At 40.4% G+C, this 24648-nt stretch overlaps 1 protein-coding gene across 1 annotated transcript in view; it reads left to right on the top strand.

The window, feature by feature from the left end:
• abcc8 (ATP-binding cassette, sub-family C (CFTR/MRP), member 8) overlaps positions 1-24648 on the top strand; it is a 61168-nt gene that overhangs the window by 15101 nt on the left and 21419 nt on the right. Inside the window, exons 6-17 of the mRNA XM_078257561.1 lie at positions 3018-3206; positions 4788-4952; positions 5053-5208; positions 10304-10438; positions 11720-11882; positions 13266-13306; positions 13845-13990; positions 16192-16306; positions 16569-16688; positions 18676-18748; positions 18852-18957; positions 22917-22949. Of these exons, the coding sequence (XP_078113687.1) occupies positions 3018-3206; positions 4788-4952; positions 5053-5208; positions 10304-10438; positions 11720-11882; positions 13266-13306; positions 13845-13990; positions 16192-16306; positions 16569-16688; positions 18676-18748; positions 18852-18957; positions 22917-22949 (1442 nt within the window). The remainder of the gene's footprint in view (positions 1-3017; positions 3207-4787; positions 4953-5052; positions 5209-10303; positions 10439-11719; positions 11883-13265; positions 13307-13844; positions 13991-16191; positions 16307-16568; positions 16689-18675; positions 18749-18851; positions 18958-22916; positions 22950-24648) is intronic.

Here is a 24648-nt window from a genome sequence, read left to right as displayed (position 1 = left end):
GATGACTCATCCGTGGCTGATCTGTGACCATTAAACTGTATTCATGTCACAGAGATGATTAGTCAATAGTATAAACATTAAATGAACATGTATACATGCTCAAGCTTTTTCTTTCTATCTCAGTCTTGTCAAGTTCTCTTTTATTTGGAAAAACAAACTCCACCTCTAAAAATGTAATATGGTTCTGCTCCTCCACTTTATGCCTTAAGCACTCAGACCTTCCGGCCAGCTCGGCCCTTTCTGTGCATGTTTCTTTGCATGTTGCCCCTTTGTCTTTGTGGGTTTCCTCCTGAAGTCAAAAGACATGCAGATTCAGTGAACTGGCAGCTCCAAATGGTGATAGACTCCCTGTCTTGGGATTACCCCTGGCTCTCGTCTGTTGCATGCTGGGATACTTGAGCCCTCTGCGACTCTAAGGTTGTATCAAGTGGGTGGATGAGTGCTGTTCAATAATTAAAAGAAATCAATTAAATCACAGTAAATCTGAAGTTCTGATTTTCACCCCAGATCAGGTCTCCACTAACATCCTCCAACATTTCAGGTCATTGGCCGCTAATAGAAAATGGTTTGCCAAAAACCTCAGCGTCACTTTTGACTACCAGCTGAAATTTGACAAACACGTCAAGACAATTATTCAGTCCAGCTACTTTCACTTGAACAATATTGCAAAAGTACGTCCAATGTTGTCCTTCCAGCAGTTGTAAATGGTTATCCATACCTTTGAGTTCTGCCGCATAGACTATTGTAATGCTCTTCATTCCTGCCCTAGCCAAGACGCCGTTAACCGGTTACAATTAGTCCAAGACTCTGTAGCAATACTACTTACTAAGACCTCATGAACAAGGCCTGCTGGTTGTACCTTGTACAAGACTGAAAACTTGAGGGGACAGTCTCCCTCTGGGACTCAGGTCAACAAACTCTCTTGAGTGTTTCAGGTCTCAGCTGAAGACCTATATCTTTACTAAATGTTTTTGTCCTAAGCAATGTGCTCTGATTTTGTTCTGTTGTAATGTTTGTGTTGTACTCGCCTTTTGTTCTGTTAACCTTTTTTAAGGTAAAGCACATTGTAACCTAGGTTTTAAAAAGTGCTATAGAAATAAAACTTTACTTACTTAATTTTTACTTAATACAACAATAAGAAGGACTTGGTGGTTTGATGAAATGAAATCTAAGTCACTTTGGACAAAAACGATGCTATGCAACACATTTAAAAAAGGCTTAAAAAGTATTTTCCACTGAGTGTTTTTATATGCATTTACTCATTCACAAATAAAGTCAAACAACGCTTCTTCCTAAAAATATTGACACTTTTTCGGTTCTCCCCCCTCTTCTTTTGCAAAATAGACATTGGCTAGTTTGCAGTACAGCTCTTCAAAATTTATACAAAATGTAGTTGATGTTTGATAAAGAATTGCCTTCTGTTTTTTTCCACACTGCTCTCGTCCCAAGGCGGTGTTCTTTCAGTTTTATTAATTCACTGGGGATGTTTCCACATTACATATTATTTATCCTTCTTTCCTCTCTTCCTCTTTTTGCCTCTCTCTCTGTCTCACTTTTGGAGCACGTGCCAGGGGTCAGAGGTGTAGGGCCTCCTGTACAGGGTCGTTGTTTTCCAGTGTTTGGAAGGTCACAGAGATTCGTCACTGCCGCATGTGCGTCCGGTGTGAATGCAATCCCACTTCCTTCTGGCAGGAGCTAGGGATGAGAGAGATATAGAAATCCCAGTGGAGAGGTGTGGGGTGGGTGGGGGGGCTCGAGCCTGGAGGCGGCGGGTCATTCCCATTCTACTGTGAACGAGGCGACATCCCGACCCCTGCGGGGGTGAAAGCACTGCACTGCATGGGAAGCTAGTTTCACTTTGCGTGTGTGAGAATGAAATGTTCTCATTCCTTCTCGTTTGAACCCAAGGTAGTAAGAAAGGATGTGTTTGTTTGTGTGTGTTTGACGTGCACAGTGACACATGAGCTTGAATGGAAAGATGGAGACACACAACAGTCACATCGGTTCTCACAGTTCTTGTCATGTTCACAGAGAAACACACACACACACACACACACACACACACACACACACACACACACACACACACACACACACACACACACACACACACACACACACACACACACACACACACACACACACACACACACACACACACACACACTAAAAATGTTCTGGGAGTGTTTACTGCACTGTGACCGTCCAGATGTTTTCCGCTGACTATTGCTAACTCACAGAACCAAAGCTGTTGTGCTGTTTGTGAAGTTAAAATGTTTTGGTCAGTAGTTCTTCTCTTCCAGTCTGCCTTGAAAAAAATCTATTCTGTTCTCAAGTGAGTTTTAAAGACTTAAGATTTTCTTTTGTCATTTGAAGTAATACAAAAAAACACTTTCACTTGCAGTTCAATCCTCATCCTCTGCATCACCATCATGGTTTTCCAGCATCATTACTTATAGAGCAGTTAAACGTGACTGACTGAGCACCACTGAAACTTGCCATTAATCACTACATCCCATGATGCAGCAGCAGGGAGGGTGGAAGCCCTGAACTTGACCTCATTTTGCAGGCTTCTGTTGCAGTGGTGGAGCGTCTCTAGACTTAATGGTGTCGATTCAGCTTTTATGTTCAAGCAATTACCTTCTCTTGTTCTGTTAGCAGGCTGTATTGTCTAACCTAGACAATTTTTTTCGTTGTGCTGCCAGTTGAGCTCCACAGAGAAATGGCTGTGTATAACTTTGGTGCAGAGAAATAACAAACCAGTGTACTCCTGTCTTCCAACAGCAGCCTTCTTCACTACACCAATGGAACAATGTGAATGTCACTGATAGATGGTGGCCTATATTTTTAATTTATATGTTAAGAATACAAGTGCTTTTAAAGTAGCCAAATTGTTACTTAGTCACTGCCGATTAGTTGTATTCAACAAATGACATTCAACATCCGAATGTGGTTAATTTCCCCTCAATGTATTCAATATTTCCACCTCTGTCCTCTTTCTTTTTATCGTACCTCAGAGGCCTCAGGTCACAGCACCCCAGAGCCCAAAGATGATCTGGAAGGCCTTGAGGAAAGCATTTGGCAGACCGCTCATTCTCAGCATCACATTCCGCTTCCTGGCTGACCTGCTGGGCTTCGCCGGCCCTCTCTGCATCTCTGGCATCGTCCACAACATCAGCAAGGACAACCGCACCATTCAGCAGCCGGTGAGGGGTCAACCATACTGCAAAAAACATTCAATGGCGTCCGATTTTATTTGTAGAACAATGAAACAACCCTGTTTCATCTTTGTTTCATTCTCCAGTTAAGTTTGTTAAGGTTTTCCAAAATTTGGCAGTCAAACTTTATAATGTTTTATTTGCAAAGAAAAATCAGTTTTCACCTGCTTGTCTAAGTATTCTTTTCCTCAGCTGCAACTTTTTTTTTTTTTTTTTTAACATCTCTTCCTTCAACATCTTTTTGCTGTCTTTTGCCCAAATAATGTATTTAATGTATATAATGTACGTTATGTACTTTTTTATATAACATGACATACTCATGACTAAATGAGCAGCAGTAAAAGTCAAGTTTGGGAAAAAAAACCAATCCTTAGTTATCATATATTAAGAGCTTCATTAGGACTGTGTGTGTGTTTGTGATCAGATTTGACAGTGCTGACAGCGTGACAAACATCACACAGACAGAAATCTTTCAGTTGAAATAAACAAAACTGTTGTAACTTTGGCAGACACTTGTGTGCTGCGGCAGGAAACATGTAACATGCAGACACAACCGACAATGGTTGGCACAGGAGTTTGGGGTCAAAGTTAACATTTTCTGTAAAAACATGTTGATGTTGTCAGAAATGAACAGAGAACTGAGACAAGGATTCAGACACAGAGAAACACATCTTTAGCAGACATGACAGACACGTCACATGTCTTCCTCCTGCCTCTCAAATGTCACTGATGAGACGTTTATGATGCCCTCAAATATTAATGAGACGCATTGCTGGCGGAGTTGTCTCGGTTTCTACAGGGCAGACTGCCATATCAGACAGCCGCTCAGGCATCCTTCTGTAAGAATAACTCTTAAACAATTAGTTTGAAATGCACGTCCACACGAACCTGTGTAATATCAAAAGTTAATTGGGAAATGGTTGAAAGCCTTGCCAAGCACTAAAAGTAAATGTTCTCGACAGGATGTCAGTTTAGGGAGAAGACTGAAAATAGGCCCGTTTGGGAATTATTGACAATTTGAACCAATGAGACTGTAGCAGGATAGCCTTTCTGGGTCTCATAGAGAGAAAGAGTCAGAAAAGTGTTTTTTGCGGTGGGATGAAAAAGAGACCAGATCAATTTCAAAGATGAGTGGATGTGGAGTTGAGGCACATTTCTAATCAATAATTTGTAATCCTGAGTGAATGACCTCTACATGATGCAGAATTAATTAATCTTTGAGGAAGATACTGTATCCGTCTCTCATTTGGTTTCCATCTCACACTCCATATATCAGCTGTGTGACTCCTAGGGCTCCACTTCCCTTCAGTTTGATTGAATTTCACACACAATTTTGGAGCCTGCTGTGAAATGGAAATTATGCATTTTAAATGGTTACAGCTACCCTTGACTTTTTGAAGTGATGGAACAATAACAATTTTAGTTGAAACTCATCACTGACAGAAATTCTCCAAATTGAATCCAATCCTGCAAAGTTCAGTTTGTGTGATTGACGACCTGACCTGACTAACAATGATAAACTGGTTGATACCTTTCTCTGCCCCTCTCCCTGTGTGTCCCTGCTTCCAGATAATGTTGCTGGGGATCAATTTCATTTCCTCCAAGGAGTTTCTGGAGAATGCATATGTGCTGACTGTGCTGCTCTTCTTCGCATTGCTCCTTCAGAGGACCTTCCTCCAGGCCTCCTACTATGTGGCCATTGAAACGGGCATCAACCTGCGCGGGGCCATTCAGGTACAGGAAATTCTCCATGCAACATGTGACTGCCAAAAACTGTTTATTGAGGTTCTACTGTTTGTCCACATGGATCTAAATGTGGTTGTCCTCTCCCCAGACAAAAATCTACAACAAGATAATGCGTCTGTGCACATCCAACATGTCCATGGGCGAGTTAACTGTTGCTCAGATCTGTAACCTGGTTGCTATAGATACCAACCAGCTCATGTGGTTCTTCTTCCTCTGTCCTAACCTGTGGGCCATGCCAGTACAGGTAAGAAACTTATTTTTCTACTATTGAGTTTTTGCGGCTACCATGTGTTATCTCTTTAAGCGGCGTAGCCCCGACTTGTAGTTACCTTTTGAGCAGGCACATGTCATTTTTGCCATTTTGCTGCCTTTCTGTTATTGCATGGCTCATTCCTCGTATTGTGTATTGTTGCACTATTTTCTTTGTGTTAGACTTTTCAGAGGTGTTTGTTCCACTGCATTTTTGTTTACACTGGATGTGGATTGTTGTGTGCTGCATTGTGCTGCATTCATGGCCATATCTATCATTAAGGAAACCGAGGTCTGGACTTTTATTATTTATATAGTATTATTTTTTCCCAAAAAAAGTGATTTAACTTCCTACAATGAACTTGAACAATGCCAAAATACGACTTGTACCGCTGTCTGATCATCATCACCGTCATTGCTTGTGGGTGGTGGGTGAGTGGATTATCTTGTTTTAACTATACGATCTTTGGTCAACGCAATGGTTTTTTGGTATAGTGTCAACTTTGTCTCGCATTTGAAGCTACTTATATACAAAAGTTGCTCTTCAAACGTCTTGAAATGCGCATATTTAGATCAGCAATGAAATTAAAATTTGGACGTTGGTATTGCTAAAATCCTGGATACGGGCCTGGCTGCATGTTGTCTTTATTATAGTATATCATGCCTTGCATTGTCTTTTCTCATGAGGTTCATAGTACAGGGCAAACCTCACTTAACGATAAAGCGAAATACAGGACTGTACAGAGATGTGAAGGCTGAGAAAGGAGCGTCATGTGTTATAGCCCCTCTGGGAAGATTCATTGCAAATGTTTGCAGTCGATTGCTAGCCTGTGACCTTCACACTTAATGCTCAAGTCACGTCAAGTAGAACTTTATTTGTCGCCAAAGGTGCAATTGGTTTCGCAGCAGTGACCACACAAGACCAATACAAATACAACAATGAATAACAAACATGTAAGAACAAAAAACAAAACAAATTTAAACAAATGTAAAATAATTCCAATTAAAATGTTTAAAAAGCCATGGTTATCATGCGTGGTTGTGGTCAAGCTGATATGACCTTATCCTATTTAAGTTTAGCAGTGAGATGGCTGAGGGTATGAATGAGTGTTTGTATCTGTTGGTTTTGACTAGAGGGTATTTGAAGTGCGAACCAGAAGGCAGGGTCTGAAACTCTAGGTGCAGGGGGTGGATTCGGCTTTCATCAACAACTGTTTGTTATACAAATCAGACAGACTTTTCTGAAATGCTGTCCTATAAGTGAATTGTGTAATTCATGACACACAGTACTGTATAATCAATGTTGATATTCATAAACCAATAACTCCTCAGGAGAAATTAGAGTTGAAACCAACCACCCTGGTGAATCATAAAAATACAATTTCAGCAAATACTGGAGGTCAGTTAGTTTCTCAAGGAAATCCAGTGTCCCAGGAAACCTGCTGGATATACTGCAATGTCTGTGAATTAATTCATATATTTTTTTATTCTTTGCGCTCTATTCAAGATATTTTCTTGTCATACTTACCTGCTGTTTCTTTCTACCCTGTGGCTTCTAATCCTTTCGTTGCCTGAAATAGAGATATAGTTAGCCACATTTACCTGCTGCTGTTGCATATTGTTCATTTAGAAGAACAACAATAGCTGTGCTGAAAGAGCAGCAGAGATGTAGCCTGACAAGCCAGACCCACATCCAGATGTTGGGTCTGGGAACTCACCATTGATGGAGCTCAATCTGAGGGGCGGGATAAACGGTTGTCTTTCAAATTCCCTCTGCACGCCAATAGGATAGCGCTACAACCAGGCAGAGCAACGAAGAAGGTAGCGGAGATAGTTGATAGATTAAACTTTTGCCGTATCCGGTCGGCAAAAGTCCGAACACATCTTCCTTTTTTAAGAATGATTTCAGTGCCGTTCTTTCTTCCAGAAGACCGCTGTTCCCAGCAGCAGCAGCCATAAGCCCGCCTACCGACTCTATACATGATGTGATTGGCCTGACCAAAGTTTGGTTTTTCCAGCTCGCAAGCCAACGGAGAGTGCCTAGACCCCCCAAGCTGCAAAATAAATTTGCTGCCACTAGGGTGCGTCTAGATTTCTAGGCTAGCAGAGATGACTTTTGAATAATGATTGACCACAAGACTTTTCAGAGAGGAAAATGGACACGATTTAGACATGGAAACACAATCAGTCATATGCTATTTTAGCACTCGTACAATGGTTTGGTGGTGATGGACTTTTTCATTTAGCAGAAATTAGTTTTTTGCAGCAAGCAATACAGTAAAGTACTATCACACGCAGCCAGTGTGTAGACGGCCTAATTTGAAATGCCAAAAAGATGACCGAGACAAAAAAATACAAGGATGAATCCCAGGGACCATAATATTTGGTAACTAAATATTGTACATACAGGATTTAGTAACCGGCCCGGGACACAGATGTTTGTCAACTGACATCATCACCTATTGACATTTTAGTTTGCCTGAGGTACTGTCACCATGGTAACCTTTGCCTTTTCAATAACATTTTTGAAGACAGTTTAAAGGCGTTAACCATGGACTGTATATAGATATACAGACACACATCTTTATGACGAATGTCTGGTTAACTAAGGTTTCAACCAGCAGTTGTGTTGTGTTATCTACCATTCAGTGTCATTGGAGGTTTGTCAAGCATAATATTATCCCATATGCTGAAAACAGTTGCATAGTACTTTGTTGTCTGGCCAAGTCAAACAGGCAGCAAACAATTTGAGAATGTCATTAATAAAAAGACACCCACAGCAGGTCAGAAGCAGGCTGTGTTAACACCCTTCAGTAGCAGTATGCTGCTGCTGGTTCCTCTGAGGTCTGAGCTGCATTAGTGTTCTCTATCTGTACCTACCTGTCTCCCCCAAACTGTGAATGAATCCATTGTGCTCAATTTGAACTGCCCCCTACCCTGATGGGACGCAACATTGTGCTTTTGGAGGTCCATCGTTTTCTAGGGCTTTGTTGCAGCTTCCAGTTACATTTGAATCCACATGTTTTTCAGTCAAATGACTGGACTGACGTTAGCCCTTTTTGTCACCTCCCTGAATACAACAGGAAACAGGAATTGCAGTGCAATGCAAAATGATCTCTCTCCAGGAACCAGTTCTGTACCGTATCCAACCTTTTAGCATAAAATGTGTTCAGTATTAGGCCCTTTTCACAGCAGACATTTTACTTGTCATAGTAGAAAATGCACAGGAAACTGACCATTTGCATCGTGTAGCTTGCTAGCTTGAAGTTTGTTGTTTCCCGTAGTGAAGAGATTTTGAGAATGGCAACACACAGAGAACGGAATATGAGGGATAAAGTCTGACATCACCCGCCGGATGTCAGGCTTTATCCTGGATATGTACTTTCGTTGATCCAGACTAGATATTTGTTAAAGTGACCACAGGGACAAACTCCCAAATGGTCAGTAGTTACAGTAGTTCTTGAGGTGCTAAGGGATGCAGTTCTGAAGCAGTCTGGCGAATTAGAAGGAGTGGTGATACATTATGCAACTGTATGTATTGTGACACTTTTGAACAAGAACACATACTTAAATCAGGCGTGATTCATGTGAGAGGTTGACAGAAACGGCATAGGGGTTAGTGGCTCTACAATTGTACACTGCCGTGCTAAATGCCATGGTTACATAAGACTCATACCTAAGTGGCACTCATTGTTTCTTTTTTATAGTTATTACAAGGAACTCAAATCACATCCTGCTTCTCTCTCGCCCACCACCCACCTCGTTTCCAGTAGTGGTGGGCGGATCGATCCAAATATCGATACCAACTTTGGTATTGATATTGATCAATACCAGTGTAATGAGATTGATACTTTAATTTTAGTTTCATTCCAGTATGCACTACTGCGGTTTCATCAAAGAGGCGACCTGGCTGTCTCTGTCTAAGTGCCGCTGCTTTCAAGTGCCGCTCCTGTCACTGCTCCTCTTCCCCACTCTTGTGATTTGATGTTGTACCGTCACATGACTCAGCGGCGCCATGCAAACAAACAAGCAACCAGCCAGACCCAGCAGCGGCCAGCAGCACACACACACACACACACACACACACACACACACACACACACACAAGCAGAACAGAGACGGAGCAGAAGAATGGCAGAGAGGAAGAGGAGCGCTGTGTCGCTATATTTTCAGGCCAAAAATGAAACAACGGCAAGCTGTATAATTTGTAAAAAGGCTGTAAGATACAGTGTTAAGCCAACAAATTTATACAAGCATATGGAAATTCTATTTTAACTTATTAATAATCCAAAGGAAAAATCACAAAAAACACTTAAAGGTCATGAAAATTCATTCAGATTTAGCAATTTGATGATGAATCCACCTTAATTATTAAAAAGTATCGGTATCGGGCGATACTGGCCCTGTATTTACTTGGTATCGGATCTATACCAAATTTTGCAGTATGGCACACCACTAGTTTCCAGTGACACTGTGACAGACAGAGAAATGTCACATCCATCTCCATCTGGTTCTGTGTGTCCTGGTGATTCCTGAATCCAGCATGCGTTCAGTATGATGCCAAAGACGGTGGGAAGAAGTCAAGGGCATGTGGAGACATGACTCATCGCTGTTGTAAACCGGGAGAGAGACAGTTATTCTCTGGTGGTGGACGAAAAAAGCTTGAGTTTTATCATTATTACGTCGTCGTCGTCAACTTACTGACCGAGTAAAGAGTCGTGTTTTTGAAATCCAGAACCTTGTAGAAATGTCCAGCTTTTCATCTTCCTTCACTTGTAAGCATGTATGGCAGTGTCTACATCCAGTTAAATAATGATGTCTCTTCAAAGGCTGCTGTCATTCTCTCAACATTTGCTTTGCAGGTATCAGAAATGAGGGTTTTAAGATGTATGTGACCTGTCATATTCTTGCAATGTATGCTGATGTCATTATGCTCAAGGTCACTGCCTCTCACAAAGCTGTGCACTGTGCTAATACGGTTTTCATACGGTCAGTGGGGAGCGTTGTGTAACTGAAGGACATCTTGTATTCCACATTTTTCTCTCTTAAAATTATATCTTTCTTTCTTCCTCTATATCTTCCACTCTCAGATTATTCTGGGAGTGATCCTGCTCTACTACCTCTTGGGAATCAGTGCCTTGATTGGAGCAACTGTCATTGCTGTGTTAGCTCCTGTACAATACTTTGTGGCCACCAAGCTGTCCCAAACACAAAAGAGCACCCTGGTGAGTATTTTTAATGGCTCTTTTACAAAGATGCAGTACTGCTTGTGACTATTTTTTTTATCTATTTTAAGCCGTACAAGCGGCTATGGAAGGCAGTGGCAGTTGTTCGGTCAGTCCACCACTTTGCCAGACTAAAATATCTTAACTATTGGATGTATTGCCATGCAATTTTGTACAGACATTAAGCTATTGGATTGATTTGTAGAATATTTTGAACAAAAACTAATGGTGACCAGAGGATGTGTCCTTATGACTTTCATCTACCACCGGCAGGGCAAAGTTTTGACTTTTTCTGTAAAATATCTCATCTACTGGATTAATCAACACATATTTTGGTACAGACATTCATGAGCCCCTGAGGATGAATCCTGCTGATGTTGGTGATCCCCTGACTTTTCCTTTAGGACCACCATGAGGTCGACATTTGTTGTTCAGAGTGAAAGTTCTATTGGATGGAATACCATGCAATTTGCTGCAGACATTCAAGGTCTTTCCCCCAATGTATCATTTAGCATAATTATCAGGACAAAGCCTCAATTTTTCCACTACTTTGATTTCCTTTGCAATCAGCATTGCAGCCTCACACAGCTGCTAGCGTCGCTTTAGTCTCTTTGTTTTGTTATTATCATGGTAGAATCAAAGAATCTTAGAAACCTAATTTTCTAGTACATCACAGAAAAATGTCTTCAATTGGTGTGACCTCTAAGCTGCGTTTGTTTTAAAGAGATCACGCAGAACTTTACAAACAGTGTTGGTCAATATTGGCTTGCCCACCTTATACCAGCTAATGAAGTGGATGTAATGAGGGTGTTGAATCATCTCTCACACACACACACACACACACACACACACACACACACACACACACACACACACACACACACACACACACACACACACACACTTAGCTGGACACCTCAAATTAAGAGTCATTGTCCTCTTGGAGAATCAAATATTTGTTAGAAGGAACGACAAATTACGCAAGATATGCTCATCTCGCCTCAAGCCTTTCTGCTGCCTGTAACTGATACAAAGCTGCTATTCAATAAGTTCAGTCCAATAAAATGTAATGATACTTTTTCCTTTAGTCGTTGATATTGTGGAGCGGGATTTTATACCAGGGAAGAAACACTTTACTTTAATGGCTTAGATGTTTGTGTTGGCAGTTGAACCCATGAAGTAGAGTTCACGTCGACCTCTGGCTGCGCCTCTTATGGTTTATGTCCTTGATGTGTCAGATTACGTATGTTTAATCAAAGTCTCACTTTTTTCTACTTGCAGGAATACTCCAGTGAACGTCTAAAGAAGACCAATGAGCTGCTGCGGGGCATCAAGCTGCTGAAGCTGTACGCCTGGGAACACATCTTCTGTGACAGTGTGGAGGAGACCAGGGGCAAAGAGCTCACCAGCCTGCAGGCCTTTGCTCTTTACACATCCATCTCCAGTAAGGCCCTTTGTTTTCTCTGCACACACTAAACTTTGCTCTCTCACATTTGGAATAGAAGGTTCAGGTGCTATATAAATACTCTGAAAGTATCACAACATTCAATCCACAGAGAAATGCACACAGACCGTGTTCAGAAACTGTGCCTTAAAACGAGCTGCCAGGACTTCTGTACCATTGTGATGTCACAAGTATACTATATATACACACATAAATATAAACATAGAAACATAATATAAAGTGCTGCTACAGTGCTGTTACAGTCATTCCCTGGCTGAAATGACAGTGGAGAGATGGCAAGATCACAGATGTAGAAAAGAGAAACTAAAACTGAGTGTTTCAGACAGAGGGTGAATATTCAGGTATATTCAAACAATCAGTTGAGAAAAATGTCTTTTTTAACATGAAAACATTAAACATATTCTAGTAGAAACCCAAAATACAAGCATGAATCTAAAAAAATAGCATAATATGGAACATTTTATTGAATAAAAAACATTCACAGGAAGGCACACGGCTTTACACTATATCACTATTTACTTGACTATTGTATTTCTATTATAATTCCTTTATTGAACCCCACAATCTCCAGTCAACATTTATAATTCAACACATAAGTATGAAAATAACTGGATGTAAAGATAACTAATGTTTTAGGCACAGCTAACATGGATTATTGTACTTTTTCATTTCCCATTTGGTCACTCAATACTTTGTTTTCTACAGATTGTCCTCAATATCTTCATTCAGTTGAACATTGGCTGCAGTCTGCATGGCTCCAGTCCTGTAATAGACTGTTTCCAATCTAAAATCAATAACTGCAGAATTTAATCGATCATGATTTCCTCCTTGACAAGAGTAATGGAAGAGAATGATTTCATGACCGTAATAGAAACCCAGATTTATCTATGTAAAACACTGTCACTGCAGTTACAACCTTGTTTTTATCTTGACAGCCATTCATTTTGGACATGGTATTTCATGACATTTTGAATTAACTGCATAGTTGACAATGGAGTGTAGCAAAAAATAGGCAACAGGGGGGGAGATTAGCGACAAACCTTATGTTATTACCCAGCATGCACTTGGAGACCGTTGGTCCATTGGTTTCGAAAGTTTTTTATGAATCCAAATTTATTTTTGAAGTTATCATCCCATACTGTACAAAACCAAATAATCATTCCATTTAAATGACCCACCAAAATATCTGTGAGTTAACATGGATAAACTACTGCTTTTTTGTGTACAGAAGCAATAAAAAAAAGGTCAAAAAATAGTAATTAAATAGTAACTAAAAAAATACTTTACGTTGTTTATTTTAACTGGGTAAAGTCCTGGAAGATGCCTTCACATCCTCATGTCTGTGTCTTTTCCTACTTTCAGTTTTCATGAATGCAGCTATTCCCATCGCAGCTGTATTGACGGTGAGTTTAAAGTCTAGCTTTACCATTAAATGATCCAAACTACTTTGCTCAATGTGCTTATAGTTGTGTCTACTAAGCAGAGAGCATCCTGTTTACTTTCGCCCTGGACAAAGTGGAGACAGAGAGTGCCAGTGTCCAGTGACATTTCACAGTGACACAGTGGAGGACTCCCTGACAGCGCACCACTAAATACTGTCTGTATTTATAGAAGTCCTTCATGGTTGTAGACTGGAGAGGTGACAAATTGGAAAAATCAGACAGATAGCAGGGAGAAGGACGATTGTAAACGACAGACATAGACTAGTGATTTAACTTTGATTTGATTTCACCGTGCTCCTCAACCTCTTGATACAAAAACTCAAGTTCTACAGCAACTTGATGCTGACAGCCAGTACAGAGAATGACTTCAGTTTCTCTTTGATGAGGTTTTCACCTTCAACAGGCCATGAATGACTATCAGCCAGTCAACAGGTTCAAGATCTAAATCCATGCTGTTGAGACTAACCTCGGCCATTTTCTCCTCCCTCTCATCCTGCAGACGTTTGTGGTTCATGTTCACATCTCCGAGGACGCTGATCTGTCCCCAGCTGTGGCCTTTGCCTCTCTGTCCCTCTTTCACATCCTGGTCACCCCCCTCTTCCTGCTCTCCAGTGTGGTGCGCTCCACCGTCAAGGCTCTTGTTAGGTGAGAAACTAAAATATATATATTTTTTTACAGTAGAGTTCAATGTCAGATTGATCACCTTCATGCAGCTTATCTTTTTTTTTTTTCAAAAAAATAAATGACAAAGACTACAGTTTCATAATTATAGCACCAGATTAAAACTGGTTTGTTTTTTAATGTTTATTGGTTAGAAAATGTCTGAAAATAGTCATGTGGAAGGACACTGCAACAACAGAAACACGAATGACAATAAACAAATTAGTGAAAAGCAACATGATTAGATGAAACACTTAACCTTTTCCTGCAGTAGGTGGATCAGCTGCTTTATCAGATCAGCCTTTGTTCATGTAACAAAGTGCCTCAATTTTCTGTTTTAACTGTCTCTGAGTGAGACGTTGTGCCTAATAATTTTAGCATTTAGCTTCACAATTAGTTTGGAAGTCAAAACGTCTTGTGATTAGGCTTGATGCTGCACAAGTCAGCAACTCCCCATATATATGCTGCTTTGCTTATTATATTGAGTGATGCAGTTGATGTAGGTTCACTTCTTATATTTTTACAGATCTATGTAGGGCAATGCAGAAATAAATAATCAACCTTTTTTTAACTCACATGCTTATATCTGCAGGGAGGAGTGCTCTACTGCTCAAGATGTCTTGATACATTTTAGATAGAAAAAACAAAACAGGAGCACTTGAAAAAAATGGGAATGCAGTGTACAGTAGACATCCCACTTAAAGGTTGGGTGTTCAGTAAAAGCCACAATAGAAACATACTGCACTGTGGGGTAATTTCAACTTCAACATTGAAGGGAAAAACATCAAAAGGGTTGGCTTGAGCTGCAAGAGAGTGTATAGTGCAAATTAATTCAAGTGTTCACTTTCCATGTATAATTAGACATTAGGAAAATTAGAAGAAAATGTCATTTTTAATATTTGGGTGTTCTGTGAGTAGCAAACTCTTGGTTATTTACTCCTTGAAGCATAATCTCTACCTGACTCTTGAAGTCAATGAAGCAGAACTCTTTTCCTTGAGACTGTACAGGCAAGGAGAGCATGCCAGTTTAAATCCCATCATCCCTATCCTTATGTCTTGAAAGGGCAGGAGTTTAATGGGTGGGGATGATGAAACTAACATCAGCCGTTTTCTATATGGGCCTTTAGGAGACATGCTAATTCAACTGTGCTGGTGTAAGCACCTTATTTTAACCAGAGTGGCTTTTCTTTCCCTGAATGTGGAAGCTGCCTGTGATCCATGGATATGTCTATTTTGGGACTGTGTGATCTGACACACTTTGTCAGACACGAGGAACATAAGAACTTACAGTGAAGATGCAGTTCATCTTCACACCTCAACATGAGAAAATGTCTCTTTGTGGGGGAAAATGGCATAATATTGTAAATGCAAAGTCATTGTGTTTCAAGAGTCAATACATACACATTGTAACATAAGAACATCATCAGATAATATACATCATACTGATGTCACTATTGCAATGTATTTGCTCTAACACACAGGGTTCACTGTGGCATGTTACCTGCACTTCTCTACTATATACTGAATGTCTTAATCCATGAGACATATGGATACATTGATGAACAAATTGAAGGAAATGACTCCCAGTGTCAGATCTGACATTAAGCACAGATTTAGTAATTCAATTTAGATACCCTGTATCAGGGAAGCATTTGTATTCATTTAGGTAGTGAAGTAGAAGATAAGTGATTTAACTCAGAGATGTAGAGGTGTGTGTGTGTGTGTGTGTGTGTGGGGGATCCATTAAAGATAAAGCTTATCAGGGAAGCATTTGTATTAATTTAGGTAGTGAAGTAGAAGATAAGTGATTTAATTCAGATGTAGAAATGTGTGTGTGTGTGTGTGTGTGTGTGTGTGTGTGTGTGTGTGTGTGTGTGTGTGTGTGTGTGTGTGTGTGTGTGTGTGTGTGTGTGTGTGTGTGTGTGTGTGTGTGTGTGTGTGTGTGTGAGACACAGAGAGATACATTAAAGATAAAGCTCATTGTTAGTGTATCATGTTCCATAGATTTTTCAATCTGTTTCACTGAATGATATGACAGCAGGGTGCAGCAGTCTATGTTGCTTGTTGGTGTCTGCTCCATTAATTACATACAGCATTAGTGATCCATCAACAGTATGTTTTGAATACTGATTCATTTTATTTTCATAAGTCATCATAGGTTTCTCTGTTTCTTTCTGTTTAATCAGTGTTCAGAAGCTCAGCGAGTTTTTCTCAAGCGATGAGATTGGAGACCAACAGGAGCCCAGAGCAATGGTAACCTCTGGCTCCAGCAATCACAACCAAAATAGATACCAGGCTGTGGTAAGTACATGTAAACACATGTTTTTGGGTTGGCTTGATTTAGACAGTAAACTAGTTGGATACTTACAATCTTCCCTTCTGCGGCGTCCAGGCTGGCTCACTTTACTGTGACTGTTGTTTTCTTCCTCCACCTTATCGTCTTCCTATTAATATCACCATTTACCCCTTTGTCCTTTGTGCCTGATGTTATACAACCCTCCCCTAGAAACCTTCTAAATCTTTACCTTCATCCTCCTCCTCCTCTTTGTCCCGCCACCTCCAGCCGCTGAAGGTGGTGAACCGGAAGCGCCCTCCGAGGGATGACTGGAACAACTACAGCTCACAGGGGGACCACGAGGGCAACAGATCCTACCAAGAGGTGGACCAAGACATCTGTATCAAGGTGAGAGAGACAAAAGGACAGAGTGATGCAATATTCCTCCAGGTTTTATTAAAGGTTCTATGACATGCTGCTTTTTGGATGCTTTTATATAGGCCTTAGTGGTCCCCTAATACTGTATCTGAAGTCTATTTCCCGAAATTCAGCCTTGTTGCAGAATTACAGCCACTAGAGCCAGTCCCACAATGAGCTTTACTTAGAATGTGCCATTTATGTGTCTGTAGCTTTAAATGCTACTGAGGCGGAGAGAGGGGGGGCAAGGTGGAGGGTGGGGGTGTGGCCTTGACCAACTGCCATCCTTCCCTTATTTTCAAGCCATGATGTCTCTCTCTTTCTCATGGGCGGGCCAAATTCTCTGGGCGGGCAAAGCAGAGAAAGGGGAGGTAACCTTCCTCCTTATGGTGTCATAAGGGGAAGATTCCAGATTGGCCCATCTGAGCTTTCATTTTCTCAAAGGCAGAGCAGGATACCCAGGGCTCAGTTTACACCTATCGCCATTTCTAGCCACTGGGGGAACATAGGCAGGCTGGGGGAACTCACATTAATGTTAAAAAACCTCATAAAGTGAAATTTTCATGCCATGGGACCTTTAACATTGCAGTGGTGATGTAGCAGTTAGAGCGGCCATTTTACCTTTTGTTTAAGGTCGGTCATTTCAAATGACACTGACTGAGTTATTGCGGGCAAACACACTTTCTCTCCAGGTTTTGTTAAGACCTTTAGAGATTTCTTTGCATGAGGGACAAAAATCAATAATCAGTTCCTGTTATGTTGTCAACCCTTTGCTATTTTCCAATCATTCAAACGAAGTTATGGTAAATTATTCCAATCAAAAGAGAGCCTGAAAACAGAAAGGCAGTGCTGGTCAGAGTGTGTTAATAAATACACGGAGGTATAAGGCTGTAAAAAAGCTTCAGGTAAATTGGGTAATTACAATTAATGTATTTAAAAATGCAAATTGAACCAAAAAGCTAATAAAACCTTTTATCATCAAACATATCATATGTAATGTGTTTGAAACAAACATTTCAAAAATAAATCTGCAATTGGGTTTTGGTTTTGGACTTAAAAAGAATGATCAGACCTTAGTTTACATCTACATAAGGTTATAAACAGTATATGCTGTGACTATTTCTATGTATCAAACTAATCTTGGCCACAGTATCTTAAAATCCCAAGCACGTTTGACCCCAAAAGTCCAGTTCGTTTGACTAGTGTGTACCGTGCCCGGGCGGACGGTGTGGGCACAATCTTGCTCAGGCACGGTTCAAGGCAACTGGTGTGAGTACGCCGTTAATAATGCGTTATCCATACTATGTTTTTGGAGAAAGTTGGTCAGCATCAGTTTTTTCAAGAACTTTCGAAAAGAAAGGTAGTTTGGAGATTGGCCTATAGTTTTCAAACTGGGCGGGGTCGAAATAGTTTTTTTTGAGTAGGGGATGAACACTAGCTTTTTTTATAAATAGTCAGGTACAGACGTGGAGGAGAGAGAGAGGTTGGTAATATAGAGCAGGCTGGGGCCTAAGACAGGAAGGACAGATTAATTTGCTGTCACAAGATGACACATTTTGATAAAACTTGGAATGATGCATCTAATTTCTGGGCACCGCAGTTTTCACAATTGCACTGATTTGCACTTGACACATGACATTTGTTATTAATATCTGGGATGCATTACAATGTAAGAAAATGAGCTCTACGTCTAGCTCTGGAAAATTTCAAACTGCAGATATTTGCCTCCATAAAAAATAAATAACACCAGTGTCGTCCTTCTCCTGGATCAAGTGAATAAGAAAGAGGTTACATTTACTTCTTATTGCTTCACTGTCACTTTACAGCATTGTGGATGGATGACATGTTTACTGTTTAGTTGTTAATCCCATGTGGGATGGGCCAAAATGTTTGGCGTGACACAGAAATAAAACATAACTAACTAACTAACTAACTGTTAAAGAGACATCTGAATATGACTGTGCTATGCTCTCCTCAGATAACTAGCGGTTATTTCACCTGGACCGATGGACCACCAACACTTTCTAATGTGGACATCAAGATTCCTTTTGGTGAGCGTCAGGCAGTGTGATGTACAATCTGCCTCTCCTTATTTAGTTCTTGATCCAATTTCCCTATGCACCTGTTTAATGCATTGCCTCTCAAACCTCTCAGGTAAGCTGACCATGATTGTGGGCCAGGTGGGTTGTGGAAAATCGTCTCTGCTGCTGGCAGCGCTGGGAGAGATGCAGAGAGTGTCAGGAACAGTCACCTGGAACAGGTCAGTTACGAGTTCGCTGTTTTCTGTCTGTGTCAGTCCTGTTTGTTGTTGTGCAAATACCTCAGTCGAGTCTAGCTCTCTCTAGGGAATAGGCTATCTGCGGGTGTGTGTTTGTAAGTAAGGTGTGTGTGGCCCGTTTGACATTCAAAGAAGAAGGTCCCGGAAAACAACATTCCCTTATCATGCAGCTGCTTCGACTCCCTCAACTCTGGAGACACACACACATCTGTGCATGTCCACAGGACAGGCTTAGAAATGTAAAATGGTCCAATAGAACATCTCGGCCCCTAACCTCTGACCTGGAAGTGACTCTTATGTTACCTAAGTTGACTCCTTGTCTAATCTTAACAACTACATGGTGTGTTCTGAAAATTCTACCACAAATACAACAGTTCATTCAATTACAAAGCAATAACATGCATGTGCCGTCCTGTATGTTATACAGTTCATTCTTGAAATTAAATCCAATACAGAGGTGAAAGGTTAATTTCAAAAGAATTACATTCATGGAGACCCAGAGCACTCTGGTCAATATTCTTTTTTTCAACCTCAGTCTGTTTGGCACTCGGACTCATGTCTGGTAATTGGTCTGTCAGGGAGCTTTTATTTATGCATTTTCTTGAAGCAATACATTCTATGTCCTGACAAGGCAATGCAATTACCATCAAAATCAGACCTTTTACCATGACATGGCAATATAACATAAATGGATTTGTAAGTCAGTGAAACTGATACTGCAAAACCACTGCGCTAAATGAATGAAATGTCCCTGTAGTACTTCACATTGTAAGGACACTCACAGGAATGTAATCTCCTGCATTTCAGTTTATTGTCATTGCTTTGGCGGATGTTTCAGTACATTTTGTGGCTGTGGCGGTGATTATTTGTGTGTAGTGTTGCACTTAATAATTTCTCTCCTCTAGTTAAGACAGCAGACCAACACAAAGGGAGCACGTTGGAGTCTTTCTGAGAAAGTCCTTATCTTGCAGGAGAATGTGAATGGCCAATTAGAAGTTTCAGCAAAACTAAATCCAGTGGATCGAGAAAAACAGAGTACATTTGAAAAAGCTCAGCTGAAACTGAATACTCATATCCCACCCGATGCATTCTGGGAGTCATTAGCTCCTATCTCCTGCATCTGAGTATCTCGTCACCTCCCCAGGATAGCGCCGCTATTGGGCTCCACTTGTCAACAAAGTTTAGTTCCCCCTACTTGATTATCACGGTGTCCCTGGCAGCCACACACACACACACACACACACACACACACACACACACACACACACACACACACACACACACACACACACACACACACACTCAGTCACACATAGTTCCTCCTTCTGCCAGGGCCGAGCTGGCACTGCCTCTGATATTAGATTGGATTGTACACCCTGCCGGGTGCCCAACCCTCTCACTTATCACGTGTCCCAGGGAGAGACTAAGGAGCTGTCATTTAGATTTTGTCCTCCTGAGGCATTCAGACACATTAAGATGAGTTTGTCCTTATGTTTTCACTATGTTGTTGTTGTTGTTGTTGTAGTTATTGTTGTGCTGTGTTTTAGTCAGCAACATTTACTTGAAAAAACAGACTCATTATTTAACATTTAGTGTTATTTATGCGTTATTATGAATCCCACTACTTTTTTTGGCAAGCATTCAAGTGCTAGGTTGATGATCTTCCTCAACAGATGTAGTTGCTCAATTTTAATGGAATTTCCTTTTTCTGGGCACTTTAGGGATTTCTTCTCCATGTAGTCTTAAATGTTGAAATTGAAATTGACCTATGGAAACAGCAGTTGACAAAACACTCTCAGCACAAGGTCCACTATTCGGTCAACTACTGGTTCCCAAGATCAAGAATAAACTTTCAATCTCAAATGGTAATGAGTGTTTAAAGTTTTTTTCTGACATGCTTTCTCGTCAGTGTCAGTGTCCCTTCTTTTCTTTTCTCTGAGCTTAGGGCTGTATCTTACATTGCAGGAAAATGCCATAACAATTGATACAATGATAAGACAGCAGTATGACAACATCATCAGGAACAAGTGCTTTATGCTTTTAGTGTCTATGTACTGAAATATGTGCTTGCTTGAGTAGTTTCTGATTAAATAAAACCTGTTAGTGGATCAAATTACAAGTCATGGAGGGCGGCATCTTTCTTTGGGGGGGATGACGTGTTTACAAACACAACCTGTCATTTCCATCAGTGGGCCCCCCCCCCCTCTCGTTGCCCCTCTCCCACTCCAAATATGGCACAGAGCGAGGGAGCGTCTGGTATTTCTCTGTTGGTAAAAACTATTTCTATCTAATGTCCAGTCAATTTATGATTTGTCTTGAGTGGGAAAAATTGCTGCAGAAAGCATAAGATACATTAAACATACAACATGACATTGAAACATACAGCAGTTGACATACACGTGCCCAGGGTGGCTTACACCTTTGCACAGTTGAGAAATTATCCCAAGTCGTTAAAGCTCCTCTGTAGCAAGCTTAAGTGTCAACCATAACCCCACGGTGGCTATAAATAATGCAATGAACATGTAATGGTCTCCGTGCAGGTTGGATATCTTGTGTGCAGTGAGGTCGAGAGTCTCAAAACTGGGCAGCAAAGCCAGTTGGATAGCGAGGTTGTGACCTCAAAACACAAAAGCAAGGGAAGAAAAAGCCTTCCTTAATAGACTAAAATTAATGGTTGTTGACAAATAGGGCTGCATCCTCAGGCGTGGTCATCACAGTCAACATGCACCATTACTTCTTGTCATCATTAGGGGACTTCAAGTTTTAATGATGGACATTTAAGTTAATTTAGGACAGTTAGAATCTGAGGGAAGTTCCTTAGCTTGGCTTTGATGATTGGACTTGAATTTCTCGCTGCTGATAGAAACTGTCCCTGACTCCCTCATGATTTCTCCTCTAACGTGACCTTTCATCCTAAAGGTGTTGCTAGACATCAGGGGAAAATAGACTCGGTGCTTCAGAGATAAAAGCTGTAAGTCATCAACTCCGGCATGATTGCCCTGTTTTTACGATTTCTGCAGGATAAAGACAATCAGCTGTCCATTCAGACTTCAGTGTCTTTCAAGTGTAGTTAGGTGATGAGGTCTGATTAGGTAATTTTCTCAAGGGGTATTTTCATTGGGAGTTGTTAGAAAGCGCACAGTTTAGCCCTGCTAATTGAGGAAGTCAATTTTATATTTGAAATGTTGATTTTTATGTTGTAAACTCTGCTTCTTAAAAAGTATTCATTTTCCACATTGCCCATATGTGATATTTGTTTTACATGTGACATTTTAAAATAGTTTTTTTTAAGTTGTAAAAAGTTGTTATACCAATTCATGTTGTAGATGAGGTTCACTGTATGAGCCAATGTGGATTATTGGCCTCTCCTGTCACATCTGTTCACTTCTGTGTTGTTTAAAAAAAACAAAAAAACATGTATTTTGTTTAAATACATCGCAAACATATTTGTTCTGTTATTTATAGGTCATGAATTCCGCTCAACACCTCCGGCCTAGACCTACAACGTTCACTTCAATGTTATTTTATTTCACACAGTCAGTACACACAGCGGTGTTTAACATGTTTGTTGCATGTCAGAACTTCTTCCTAACAGCTGCTGCAGTGAACTGTTACTCAGGGTCACCTTCTCAAGAGAGGTGTCAAATTGGCAAACCTAAAAATACACCGCAGCTTGTACTGAGCATGTGCAAAGCTCCAAACAGCCAATATGAGCTTAATGAATTAGAACTATCAGTCTGAATGTGAATTATGTGTGAGTGTATTGTATGTGTGTACACTTTGAGACATTTAATTATTCTAAAAATAAGAATTTATGGGAGTTTAAGGGCTGTTACAAATTACATAACCAGGTGATACACTTCCAGTTATATATAGTATATTATATATATATATGTGTGTGTGTGTGTATAAAATAATTCTTTTTGTTCTATTTTCTGCAGCCTGCCAAACCTGGAGTCTGAGGGAGATGAAAGGTAAGTCAGAGAGAGTAAACAGGAAAAAAAGCCCAAGCACCCAAACATCAACCAGTGCTATCATATATTTTTAGATCTGCCTTAAATGACAATTTTAAACCTGCATGAAGATCTGAGATTGAGGACAAAAGTTAGTATGAATCAACTACGTTCAAAAATATTTGTAGCCTTTGTAGCCAAAGTGCAAATGCACTGCAGTACACTATTTTTGATGAGAGGAAAGACATTTGATTTAGCTATTGTGCATGAACAATAGTGGAGTGGAGACTGTCAATCCCTCTTATAAATACAGCTCTGTTGCCATTTCATAATTGTCACAGGTTTAGCTAATGCAAATGCAATTTTAGCACGCACGCACACACACACACACACACACACACACACACACACACACACACACACACACACAATGGGTAATGGGTGGCATCCATGTCGGCCTGTGTTTGCCAACAGTATGTCAACAGAGCATTTGACAGCTGGTGTCTTATCATTGGCTGTTTCTGTCTAACCGGACACTGACAAAATAGGAAACTTTTAGCTCTATAAGTCTATTGATAGCGTTATGCTTTAAGTGTGAGTGTCAACGGAAGCGTCTGGTGAATAACAGTATAGGACATTATGTTGTTTTTTATAGTCTGGTTACAGTGAAAAAAAGTTTTAATGTACAGTGTAAACAAAATACTGAATCTGTAAGTACCTCACCCCATGAACAATATCATGTTACTTGAAATCATCATTTTCATTTTTTTCACCCAAGTCATTTCAGAGCTCAGAATGTATATAGAATAGTACTCAGGGTTAGTTAGATTTTGTCATAAAACAATATATAGAAATCATACTTCCAAATATATACCCAGTACACAAAACAAAACAATAAATAGCATGAAACACACTCAAGATATAATAAAACTGAAGCATGACACTTTAAGACTTAACATAATATGTCATATTTTTATAGTGGTGTTGGCCACATTAAACGTTCAGGGCTACATAACAATAAAAGGAAAAGCCTACTCCCTTAATCATTTCTAACTATGTGTTGCTCGTCACTAAAGTTATCAAATTCGTCATCCAGAGTATTTATCATCTAAGTAATTGCAATTGAGAAAACAAATCCCCAGCTAACTGGACATTTCACTGGGGACTTTAGTATTTCTATCTCACCCTGTCTCTTTGCTCTGGGACTGTTGATGGCGAGAAAAGTAAAAGCTTCGGAAAAGATAAGGGACACTGCTGCCTAGTCAGGAAGGAAGGATGGGACGTAGTGTGTGTGTGTGTGTGTGTGTGTGTGTGTGTGTGTGTGTGTGTGTGTGTGTCACCTCAACCCAGAGTCCATTTTAATGAGTCTTTGTGTCCTCTCAGGATGAAATTGGTTTGCTCAAAAACATACCAGCCAGTAAAAACGGAGAGGAAAGAAATCAACTCAAATCAACTTCATTCAATCTTCTTATTTCCCCCAGAAAGTCACATCAGTCTTTTTGTTTATTTGATAATTCTGGAACACATTCTGATGCCAGAAATACAGTTGCACAAGTTTAGTGTATTTACAGTGTTTAAGCAAGTACACACAAATCATTCTTTTCTCACCTTAAACACCCTGCCTTTACAGTTATAGTGCAGCTTACAGAGAGAGACATACGCTAGATGAACAGGATACCAGCGAACAGCAACAAACATCCCGTCAGCCACAGACCCCGTG

Source organism: Sander vitreus, chromosome 8 (genome assembly GCF_031162955.1).
Source record: "Sander vitreus isolate 19-12246 chromosome 8, sanVit1, whole genome shotgun sequence".
Classification (NCBI taxonomy): Eukaryota; Metazoa; Chordata; class Actinopteri; order Perciformes; family Percidae; genus Sander; species Sander vitreus.
Note: the sequence above shows the minus strand (reverse complement) of the source record. Positions and strands in the feature narration are given on the sequence as shown.